The following is a 12,172-nucleotide window of genomic DNA, read 5'->3' as shown; positions in this document are numbered from 1 at the left end:
TACTGTCCTGTGAGGACGAGAGCAGCGGGTCTGTCAGAACAATAACGCTCGTCGGGCTCCAGCCCCTCCAACTTTAGAGCCATCTCAGGGCTCGTCGCTGTCAGCCAAGTTACAGACCAATAACGTGGTGGAGTAATGAGAGGAGCTAAAAGAAAGCTCAGGAGCTCAGAGAGCGCGGAGACGTCCAGAGTGGTCGGGTGGTGGGATGGCATGATGATTAGTTTTTCCCCTCTTATCCTCTGGTCATCTTTCTTTCCATCAACCCCTCACTCTTCTATCCCACTTTCCACTGATTCTTCTCTTTCTTCTTTTACGAGTCGGCCAATCAGGTAAAACCAGACCAGTGCCCTTTAAAATCACTTTATTTCAGAGCAAAAAGGATCAATATATCACAGTCTTCCACTGCAATGGCAGAATATTATACATCCTTACAGAATCAATATTTACAGCTAAAAATAAATTACATTAAAATAAAAATGACAGTTTTATTGTATTGTACAGTTAATTAACTCCAGACACAATGACACCTATGTTTGTTTCACAGCTCGACTTTAAACTTGCATCACTTAAATTACCCCTCTATAAACACAATGTGACAGTACAGAGAGATAAAGTGTCCCCTCAGCGGCGATGGGAATACCAGCATCCATACAAAGCACCACGGAGAGCGACCAGCAGAAATGAGAAATTAAAAATAGTGAAAAAAAAAAAGTCAGAAGCGGTATTGAAACCAAACAGAACCATCTGCAGAGTGAGAGACAGTTTAATGTCACTAGCAGGAAAGTAGGACAGCCGTGACCAAACCGGCCCAGAGCTCAGCACCACTGAGGAGGACAGTGAGAGGTTTAGGGTGCAGAGTGGTGAGGAGACATTCATAACCCGGATGTTTTGGTTTAAATCAGTCCTGCTGTACAGAGAGAGAAGCTATCAGGAGGCAGGCGGAGGTGGAAATGAATGGAGTGAGAATAAAGTCAGAGAGCAGGACGTGGTCTGAACAGATGGTTCCTTTCCCGTCTGTTCTCCCATCATCTGTGCTGATGCTGAGACGTACCTGATAAGTGAAATCAGTTTTCTGTCAGAAAGCATTTTTTTCATGATTAACAGAAGCCTCCTGTGACGGCGCAGATGAACCTCAGATGTTCCCTCGCCTCGTGTCAGACGGAGAAACGTGCCCGCGTTCACAAAATGCTCCCTTTAAACCTTCTCGAATCATGGGTAGACATCTGAGCTTCATTCGGTGGATGTTACAGCATCTTTATATGAGGCTGCAGCAGCAAAACTAAGAGCGACAGTTGGCGTGGATCTATCTATATGATGTCATATGCAGGACCTGCATGTGATATGTATCATGGAATGGACTGCTCCTTCACGTTCAGCATTAAAATATCTCCCTGTTTCTCACCCGCTGTGTTTCCCTTCTGTAGCTAAGTGTCAAACTGAGCCTTAGTACTGATCTCAGAGCAGTTTTCAGTGGAACAGTGAGGTCTGTACTGAGGGTGAGCTGAGGCCAGATCTTTGAGGGTACACAGGGAGGAGGGTGTGGGAGGTTGGTTGGCACCCCCTAGCTGAAGTGGAGGACCGTGTGCAGAGGAGAGAGACACAGAGGAGAGAGACACAGAGAGAGAGAGAGAGAGAGAGAGAGAGAGAGAGAGAGAGAGAGAGAAAAAGGGGGAGAGAGAGGAAGAAGAGGAAGAGCAGGGTTCTCCCCCATCCTCCTCGTCAGACACTAGCGATATCGCAGGATCACTGGTACTGAAAGAGACAACGAGGAGACAGAACATTTAATGGAAAACGATCAGCGCGTCATGTAAATTCACACAGTGCTGGGGTGGTTAGTCTGATACTCACTGATGATGATGAGCAGGAGAGCAACCACGACCAAGGCAATGATCATCTTCATCTGTGGAAGAAGTGACACATGTGAAACACAGACAGACAGATCACAACACAAATCCAAGAAAAAAAAAAAAAAAACAGATATGAAGGTGTCTCTCTCTCACTCACACACACACACACACACACAAAAAGCAGCCCACCTTCATGTCTCTCCACCACATCCTCCTGTGCAGCTGTTTGGCTCGGCTGCTGAAGGCAGACGCGTTGTCTGATAGGCTCTCTGAGGCATCATGTGACCGCAGCACAGACATGGACACGTGAGGAGAAAAAGAAATTGCAGAAGACAGAAAAAAACCCATCTGTTAATCAGCTAGTGAACAGTAATCTAGTTACTGTCTGGCCCTGTGCTGTGCATGTGCATGTATGATGTGTTAGTTATGTAAGTGTTAGAGTAACTAGTCTTTAGTTGCCAAATTTATGCACAGTGGAGGAAAAGCACATTTCCTTCAGCTTCCTCCGTTCCCTCCTTGTTGTGCTATCCCTCTCCAAGCTGCAGCCCACACCCCTCTGCCTCTCCGTTTCTTGGATACTGTTGTTAACTTGATGTTTATGCATGTTAACAGGAAGGTTGCAGCTCCCTAGCGTGCAGTGCTGCACTTTGTCCGAGCCCCTGTCCCTCTTCAGAGCCTTCGTGTCTGTCATGTGTCTGCTGTTTCCACGACCATGTGCCTGTTAACAACCGGTCGCTGCTACAAAGAGAAGCTTCTGAGAAGACGCTTGTTAATCCTGAGGAATTTAACAACTGGTTACCTGCGCACGGGTCGGAGGGCAGAACCATGAGTGTCAATCACAGGATATTATACTGTTCACATAAAGACAACTAGTAAGAACAACACGCACACAATCACAAAGACTCACATGCACGCACACACACACAAACAAACAAATGTGTTCCAGATGTGCATCATTGTCTTGGTTGGCTGGTCAACATAATAAAGGCAAGCAGTTATACAACATCTGTGTGGATGTCATCATGAGGCCTAACAGGAGGAGCACTTCAGCCTCATCCCTTCATCAGGAGGAGGAGGAGGAGGAGGAAGAAGACCTGTGCGTGTCTTGTTGAAAGCCTCACGTGTGTAAAGTTGTGTAACGGAACGAGCGTGACACTTTTCGCGCACCTGCTTCATATACACCAAGTGAAAAAAAAGAAAGAGGAGCTGTGTGAATGAGAGTGTCAGACCTGCAAAAGCTTTCAGACACACACCTGGTAAATCACTGAACCTGGACTCATCATTTACACCTTTACAGTGTCGTGAGTGTATTTACACCCACCAACACACACCCAAAGTCCTGCTGGACCGCCGTCGTACAAGGCTGTTTAAACGTTCGAGTACCCCTGCTGATGTTTCTAACTACAGCACACTGTGACATACATCATATATTTTTGCAGCGTTTAATGTAGATCTGCAATAACTTTCTATTTAATTAGTGAATTTACCTAAAATTAACCTACAACTTTAATAATCTAATTATCGTTTCAGTCATTTTTCAAGCTAAAACATGATGATTTGATGATTTTCTATCACATACATAAATATTTCTCTCTGGTTACAGCACAAGACATTTGAAGATGTCACCATCAACTATGGTGAATTATAACTGCACAATTTTGTAAATTGTTCGTTGCAGCCCTCGTTTAATGCAAACTACTTTTTCTGTGATTCATTTGAAAGACTGACAATGAGACAGTAAATGTAGCACATCCACTCAGCCAGAACACTCAAAGACAGAGGCTGTGAAATATTTCACACGGACAGCTGATAATTAGTCTGCTCCTCCCTCATTTCAACTTTTTTTCTTGAAAATAATTTCTTGTAGAATATTTCTACTTTAAAAATATTCAGACCATGTAATAAAATCTGTTTTTCTCGTATGCGAGCTGGTTTGAGATCTAACCAGAGGTTTTTACTAATGTCAGGGTCATACCTGAATCTAAGGTACGTTTAGGATCACTAAGCCTCATTAACAAACATTTTTCTATTAAATTGGTTGAAGAAATGTTGCCATTAACATAAGTAAATCCCCCAAATAATCCCATTTACAGTAAAGGTAACACTCCTCAGAGCCATGTGCAAACCATCTGTGGCAAAAAAAACAAAACAAACAAGACTGATAAAACGTTCCCTGCTGAGTTTGTGTCAACTTCATTTTACTTTGTAATTCAATGAAACACACATTTTGCACATGCAGACACACACAAACACACACTGTCCCGGTGTGACTCACCCGATTTGTCCTGCAGGTCGTCGAGACGTTCGCCCCTCTCTATCACTTTGGAGATGTTCTCCTGCATCACGTCGATCACCTCATCAACCTGCGACTGCACCCTGAGGACGCAGGGTGGTGGGAGACACAGAGGCATGAATAATGAAGGATGTAATTTGTAGAATTTGCAGAGGATCCATCTTTTATTCTTTTTTTTTTTTTTGGTGACCTGCCACAGCACAAAGCACCTGTTTATTACAACAATATCCTCTCCTCCATATCTAGCTTTGTCCAGTTGGCAGGAAATAAAAAGCCTGTCAAATGGTTCTCAGCCTCACTGTGACCCGTCTGCACCTGTTGAGTATCTGAAGCAAATCCTTTGCTTCATTCATGCTGCTCACACCTGAGCATGGCATGACGAGAACAGATTAGCCTTCAGTCACGCTTATTTCCAAGCAATACTTCTTGGAGGGATGCAGGCTCGGCAGGAAGGAGGACAGAGGCGAAGAAGCACAAAGGCAGACAGGCTCTGCGAGGGAGGTACAACACAGAGGAGTTTGTTCTCTGTAACAGATGATTTCATCTTGCAGCACCGCTCCACTGTCTCAGACAGGGCGGCAGCAGGAAGTGATCAGCCATCGACTTCAGCTTGATTGCACGTTGAAGGCGGCAATATTAAACAGAGTAAACCACAGCAACATAAAGAAGCACGAGCTGCCGCAAACACTCATTAACACACTCCGGGACCTGACCTCAGGGGTTCAGGTTCAGACAGACAGAGGTGAGGAGCGTGAGCCCTGTGAGCACGACATTCCAGGCATCAGTAATGATGGCATCTAGTTTCATGTGCTCACAACAATGACAAATTGTGAAGTATGAAGGGAGTGTGGAGAAACAACTCTGGTTGCCAGTCTGTCTCAACAATGACCGTCTCTGTTCTCAGGCCGTCTCTGTGGAAACAGACTGCAGAGGGACCGAGACGTCCTGGGGAGGTTACACAATAACCTGCACACGACCAGTTCTCTTACACAATCTGCTAATAACCACAGCTGCTGGTAAACATGACGAGCCACAGTTACATAACACCAACACCAAAACTTGAGAGTGCTGGTAATACAGCTCTGACCTCTGGCTTTTAGTTGCAATAAGGAATGTGTTAGTACTTACTGCTTGATTTTGTCATTCTGAGGTCCAAACCTGGGTCCTGTGGGCCCTCTCCTGGGAAACAGACATGGACAAAACCAGAGTTACCAATTTAATGTAGGAGTTTTCAACTGCAGCAGCTTATTCTGCTGTTGATTTGGATATTCTGCTTTAACAGTTCTCTACATTGGTATTATTTCTCATCATTTTAGTTGACACCTACACTTTCCCAGAGTTTGCTTTTGAAGTGTTGATATCCATCAGAAGATATATTGTGAGTATACATCTCAGTATAGTTTTACATCTCCTCTCTCAGGCTTCTCTCTGGAGCTCTAGTAACAACAGCCAGTCAGCCAATCAGAGAGCAGGGAGCAATCATTTAAGTAAATAACTGAATCAAAATATAACAAATTTCAGCTAAACACTCAGAGAAACCAAATCCTACAAGGTTGGATGGTGGGTGGAGGTGGGCGGGGCTTGAGACGAGACTGACATCACAAAGTTGCAGAAGTCCTGACGGCTGGTTTTAAGGCTCAGTTTCTGAATACAGGCTGTGTGCATTTCTCTGTGGACTGAGGCTTTGATTCTTTCACAGTATTAATATAGAACCTAGACCTGCTTCAATCTAGACCTTTAATCGTGACTCTGCTGTGTAAAATGTACTTAAAATACAGCTGATTTATTCTTGTTCTAATAAGATCAGTGCCTGGATACAATATATTCTTGCACAGACTCACAGAAAGAAGTCTTCCTCCTCATCAGAGTCCTCTTCCAGCAGGTTCCTCTGCAAAAACGGAAAAAAGTCAGAGGTCAGATAAGGAAAAGCTCTGGATGTCAAATGAGTACTGTCAACTATTCAAAGACCCTCCCGTGAGGGGAGCTGGGACTACTGAGGCAGAGGAGCTGATGAGAAATGGGACAGTGCCTTCACTGCAGACAGTCAGCTTTTCTACTGTTTCTACTCCATTTCCAACGGTCTTTTGACAGATCTGGTTTCAATGGTGATGACATCACCCTGCCACCTACGGTATGTATTTGATTCCTTGGTTGTGGACAAAGACTAAGTTTAAAGGGACAGAATAATGTATTCTAGAGCTTGACATGTTTCCAGATCCGGTTCAAACCAGCACCACTAGTGCTGCTGAGAGGGAGACTACACTGTCTCCTCCATGCAGCTGATGTGCAGATCAATAGATGCTTTTTCTGTCTGTCTTCAGGAGGCACATGTGGCCAAAGCACTATTATTACTACGGTACAGTGCACTTATAATATGATGACTAACAATAAAGGTCTGTCTTCTCTGCTGTTCTGCTTGCCAAACCTCAGTAAAAACTCTTCCTCTTCTGCCGTCTGAACATCTAAGTCTGACAGGGACAATCAGTCTGCTGAGAATCCAAAATGGACATTAGTGAAAGAACAGAGAAACATTTCTGAGATCTTGAGGTCGATTATCTCACAAAAACACTGCTATTCATAGAGAATCAGTGAGGACAGCTGCATTAAATTCTCACAGGAGGAGACAGTGAGAGTCTGTGATTCATTGGATGGCAGGCAGCCGGACTATATTCACTGCTACTGGGAAAGAAAGGTCTTCATCTTTACTCCAGACGTTGCATACCTACAGTGAGCTGGTCCGTGAGTTTAGGGGCAGCATCAATCATATTTGAATTAGAGGGGGCAGCAGAGGGTGCAGTCAAACACACAAGTCACAGAGAATAAATCCTTCCTGCCACTAAGTTGAATCACCTTCTACCGTCCATGGCACCCTGCCTATTCAAAGATCACAAAGGAGGAAACCCCACGGATGTCCTGTTGGGGGGACAGCTGCCAGCCAATACCATGCCAATACAGACATTTATGTTCTTGTAAATACACTGTCATCTGCAAAAAAAAGCTGAGGGGATGGTGGCCACATGATCATAAAGAACTTTATGAGTTGAGGCACCAACAGTCTCCTTCTGTGCAACCTCTGTCTTTCTTTCCACTGTCTGGGATGGGAAATGCGGAGGGAGCTGTTATCTATTATCAGAGGCCAGGAGGTAGGGCACTAAAGGAGAAGCGTGGTAGGTGGAAAGGATCATTTTGTTCTCCCCCTAAGCTTTGCTTTGATCTCCGTTCAACATAAAAATGAATAAGATTACACAGAGGAAAGAGAGGGCTGAATAAAGTAAAGGATCAGTGAGAGGACATTGGGGGGAGATGGAAGAGGTGGGGGGTGTGGGAGGTGATCACTCTGATTAAGACCAGACATTTGGCCACAGGAGTTTCTTCACTTCCCTGACCTCCTTCAAAGGTCCACTCTCTATTATTTTCTCCATTATTTTTCCCTTGCTTTTTCCTCATTTATTAGTTTGATGAGAAAATGATCTTAGAGCAACATCCGCATCTTCACGCACCATCTGTTTTTGAAGTTTTAAATGAATGAACAGTATGTCTGATGTACCTGACTTCTACAGTGTAACAGTGATCACAGCGCTAATATACAGAATTATTTTCACAGCCCTCCCTTCTCTGACTTATCTGTTACAAGCCTTGTGTTCTCACTATCTCCTACTTCCTGATGACGGTGTTGTGCAAAATCCCTCCAAAACCCAGCTCTCTGTGCGTCTCACCCTCTCACTGCGAATAGATCCCGTGACCTCGTCATCATTGAGGTGTCGTTTAAACTTGGGGGGCATGTTGGCTTCAGGCTGCTCCTCCCGATCTGGCTCCCTCTGCAGGACAGGAGGAAAAGGAAGATTTGTTAAGGTTGCTGTATTGTGGCACAGCCTGAACACTAACAGTCAGACACCTGCGATTATATATAATATGCTATACATGACAGCCTGCTGAATGAGAGTACTGTAATATAGATATGTGGAAGTAAGTGATTTGAATTGGAGTCATAACTGCAGCCAGGACTTGTGTGAGAGCAGAACATGGAGAACAAAGGACAAAGACTAAATCCAACTTTACTCATGACAAGAAATTAATTGGCTCAGTAATGATTACATAAATGTAACTGGTCATCCTCAAACAAACTGAGGAGGACACCAACTCTTCCTGTTAAACAGGCTGACTTTGTTAGTAGTCACAGGGCTGATTTCTTTCATTTCTTCTGAAGTATTTTAAGAGCTGGCGATTGTTCTCAACCAGGAAGCTGAGGAGCTCTGGCATAAACCAACACACACTTGAAATGACAAACAGGAGAATCTTATCTTCTAACATAACAGCTTGCTGCAGCAACTTGAGTGTAAAGAGCAAAAACATGCTCTCCAAAATAGTTTGCAACTTACTTTGCAATATATTTGACAGTGCTGTGCACAGAAAGGCTAAGCAAATAGCTGCATATACCTCACAGAGTTTGAACTGCTTCTGTCTGGCCATAGATTCAGGCCCCGAGGGCCAGCCAGAATATATACCAGAGGTCTTTTATTCCCTGTGACATACAGGCATTGAACACAACATGACTGCATCAGGGAATACTTGTTACTTGTCTCATTATTTTATAAGATTTGCTTCCTGGTGTTTATATAACCTTTATCTGCTGCTACCTGCTCATTTGCACTACTGTATGTTGTACATGTATGTTTTTAATGGTGTGTTGTGTTATGTGGATGGTATGTATTTTATTGTACTTTCTTTGGGAGAAGCCTAACACATTTTTCCACTGAGGTGGGCCATAAAGTCAATCAATCAATCAATCAATCAATCAGTCTAATTTTTAAATGAAACATGTTAAGGCACACGCAGTCTGTAAAAACCTGTTTAATACCTAGTCAGGTAACAAAAAGACAAGACTTATTAAGATATCCTACTAAGATTTTTCCTAATATTTATGCTGTGAGCAGTCAGTCAGTCTCAGTAGCAATGAAAGGAAATGTCATCATCACTCTTTATGCCTTTGGGTGAAAAACTCTACAATGTCAGATGTGGAAAACACATTGTTCTTCCATTTAAACCCTCTTGAGTCTGTGTTTGGGCGTTATATGTTCCAAACAGTGTGACAGAGCACAACAGTAAAGCTCCTCTGTGACACTAAAGTGAACAACAAATAATCCTCAGGCCTTAAGGTTATCACCAGGGGAAAGCACAACAGTCTCATTCATTCACACACACATACACACACACACACACACACACACACACACACACACACACACACACACACACACACACACACACTTGGTCCATCCAACAATACAACTTATACCATTGAATCCAGTTCAGTCAGACACTGTGGCTTTCTCAGCAGCGTCCTTCTCTGGCACAGCTGAAGGAAAAAGACCTTACAGTGGCCAGGAGAGAAGAAGACGTTTCCAGCAAACAGAGGAGAGGAGAAGCAGGGGACAAGGCTCTATCTGAAGCCGTGACAGCATGAAGAGACACAGGAAGAGAGAGAGAAGAAGCAAAGCCTAACAGGTTAGGGCTGCAGAAGGAAGACTTGAAAACAAGTCTATTTAAAGAGGAGAATTTTAAAAAGGTACAAATTATGGAATGCAACTTTGAGCAAACACTAAGAGAGGAATGAAATACAATGCTTAAGGTAATCTAATCATTTTCTACTATACTACTACTATATATTCTACTAGGTACTGCTATTTTTAGATAAGAACTGTTATTTTATTACTGACGTTAAGTCTTTATGGTCCAAATAAAATCTCATTAGAGGAGCTGATACTGAAAATGAATCTGGCATCTCTGGAGCACAGCTGGAATCACATCATAGCCTCTGGCAGCTAGCTGGAGGAGCTACTAGTTAGCCTAAACTAGAAAGCAGATACGTCAGAATGTCATGGTCTACAAGAAACAAACATGACGATGCTACACCACAGTAACTGAAGTGAAAAGGGGCCATCGAAAACGCCAACGCAGCTACTACATGCTAATTTGTCTGTTTCATACAGACCGCTTGGTTCACTGACAAATTTAGCCGCTAAGCTAAGCTGAGCTAAGGATGCTAACATGGCTACCTGCAGCTGTCCCACAAGATCCGATGTTCGACGATGGTGAACACAACCACGCAGAGACCCGGGTATCAATCCGGAGGACTTTCAGGGTTTTAAGTGGCTTTTACGGTTTTGTCTGATTCATTTCAAGCGGATGTCCGGACGATGAGACCGGATTGTCATCATGGATGCTAGCAGTCCGCTGGTCCCTCCTCAGTATGAATCAGCTGACCAGGAACTGAACACGAACAGCTGGAGGAGGAGAGAGATGGCTGCAGATGTTTGACGGTGAGGAGAAATATTTTCCTTCACCGTAGTTTTTTTTTTCTTTATGCAGCAAAATTTTCAACTCTTCATAGAAATATACAACTGTCACTCACTACTCAGAAAAACTACACGTATACTGAAGTGAACCTTCTATTTATACTTGACAGAATATTTACGTTTTATGCCACTTTTTGCTTCCACTAAGCATGGCTTTTAATTGAAATGCAGACTTTTTGAGGTGTTGTACTTATTATTTTTTAAATAACAGAATTCTTCCTCCACCGCCTTTTTAAGGTTGTTGTCTTCCACATGTAGATGGCAGCACCGCGCCAGGCAGCCTGTCTAAAATTAGACAGTAGAAGAAGAAGATAAACTTTTACCGGAAAAAGAAAGCACGCCTGGCGACCAGTTGGTAAGCCATATGTCTGTCACCCTGTATTCACGAATTCATTGACGTGTTCTCAAGAATCAGTTTCATGTTTGTTTATTTGATGGATTTGTGTGTGTAACTGCAGCTGGAGGAAACCTTCCGTGATTGTTGTTCTTCCTCCAGAGCTGCTCACGGTCCTCGTAAAGAGATGCAGAGTGCCGGGGGCAGCGCCGATCAGCCGCATCCGCTGTTTGGAGGGGCGCTGTCAGCTGTCATCCCCCACAGTGCCACCGACATCAGTGAGCTGAGGGAGATCCCGGACAACCAGGAGGTGTTTGCTCACGCACACACAGACCAGAGCCTGATAGTGGAGCTGGTGGAGTACCAGGGTCAGGTGGCAGACCAGGACTCGGCCAGGTACCACTTTGAGGACATCGCAGGCAGTAACAAAGCTCTGGAGCCAGGTGCTTTTGAAGTGACCAGCGTTGTGGCTCTGTCCAAATCTGATCTGTCCCTGTCAGAGTGCAGTTCAGCCTGGTTGCTCACTGGCATACAAAGTGTATCCAAGTTCAATGAAGAGGCGCGGAATACAGTGACCCTCCACCTGGGTCTGTTCCGTCTGCCGCAGTTCTCCACAGATGTCCTGATCACCTTCAATGACCCGCAGAGTATCAGCCCTGACAGCAGCAGTGCGGCTGCTGCGGGGACACACAGAGCGCCATGGACAGTGCACGACTTCCAGCACTTGTTGCAGACTCTGACTCTGCACAACCCTGGGCTGTTTGGATAGAGCAACTGCTACAAAGCTCACCTGATGACATTAAGCCTTTCTCTGTGACACAGGTAGGCAGGTAGATTAAAACCTAGGAGGACTGTGTTTTGCTTGGAGCCCCACAAACATCTGGCCTGCAGCATGCTTTGGGTCCAAGACCAAAGGTTTTAGAAGCAATCCTTTCCCTGCCCCGACACACAGGAATACATGTTCTGTTCTGCATTTAATGTTGACTTTGTTTTAGACTGAAACATGACATGAATTTAGTTGTATCATAATAAATATTTTAGAAGAAAAATCTCGGACAGTGTTATAATTTTTGGGATCTAACTCTCACAGATCAGATCAATAAGGTCATATTAACGTTAATTTTCAGGGCATTTCTGTTATATAATGAGAAAGTATGCGCCTGAGAGAAATGTGAGACAAATAACAAATGTCAGACACACAGAATTTCCTCCTCTGTTTTCCACCACCTTCCTCTTTGCACAGCCCTTCTCCCACTCCTCAAGTATTTCCTGCCTCCTCACTTTTGCCTCTCTTGTTTTATTTTACTCCAAAACACTGCCACCATCCTGAAGTGTGTTTTCT

General features: G+C 44.0%; 2 protein-coding genes across 6 annotated transcripts; one reads left to right on the top strand and one right to left on the bottom strand.

The window, feature by feature from the left end:
- Positions 1–344: 344 nt before the first annotated feature.
- vamp4 (vesicle-associated membrane protein 4) lies at positions 345–10,337 on the bottom strand. 2 transcript variants are annotated; one of them, XM_071487023.1, is made up of 9 exons: positions 10,197–10,337; positions 9,437–9,584; positions 7,857–7,958; positions 5,982–6,028; positions 5,269–5,319; positions 4,123–4,223; positions 2,037–2,116; positions 1,849–1,900; positions 345–1,752 (listed from the first exon to the last, which is right to left on the bottom strand). In XM_071487023.1, exons 2-9 carry the CDS (start codon positions 9,437–9,439, stop codon positions 1,727–1,729), a joined length of 462 nt encoding a protein of 153 aa, XP_071343124.1. In that variant the 5' UTR covers positions 9,440–9,584; positions 10,197–10,337; the 3' UTR covers positions 345–1,726. The 2 variants fall into 2 exon arrangements, with proteins under 2 accessions (XP_071343124.1, XP_071343125.1); XM_071487024.1 differs by lacking the exon at positions 9,437–9,584.
- rangrf (RAN guanine nucleotide release factor) lies at positions 10,322–11,884 on the top strand. Of its 4 annotated transcripts, none has more exons than XM_071487022.1 (3): positions 10,322–10,460; positions 10,755–10,851; positions 10,993–11,884. In XM_071487022.1, exon 3 carries the CDS (start codon positions 11,018–11,020, stop codon positions 11,597–11,599), a length of 582 nt encoding a protein of 193 aa, XP_071343123.1. In that variant the 5' UTR covers positions 10,322–10,460; positions 10,755–10,851; positions 10,993–11,017; the 3' UTR covers positions 11,600–11,884. The 4 variants fall into 4 exon arrangements, with proteins under 4 accessions (XP_071343123.1, XP_071343121.1, XP_071343122.1 ...); XM_071487020.1 differs by having other exon boundaries at positions 10,955–11,884; XM_071487021.1 differs by having other exon boundaries at positions 10,323–10,460; positions 10,734–10,851.
- Positions 11,885–12,172: the final 288 nt, after the last annotated feature.

The sequence above is a fragment of the Trachinotus anak genome, unplaced genomic scaffold, assembly GCF_046630095.1.
Source record: "Trachinotus anak isolate AG129_WGS33_773 ecotype Australia unplaced genomic scaffold, CSIRO_AGI_Tana_v1 ptg000010l, whole genome shotgun sequence".
Lineage (NCBI taxonomy): Eukaryota > Metazoa > Chordata > Actinopteri > Carangiformes > Carangidae > Trachinotus > Trachinotus anak.
This window is presented reverse-complemented; position numbering and strand designations above follow the sequence as displayed.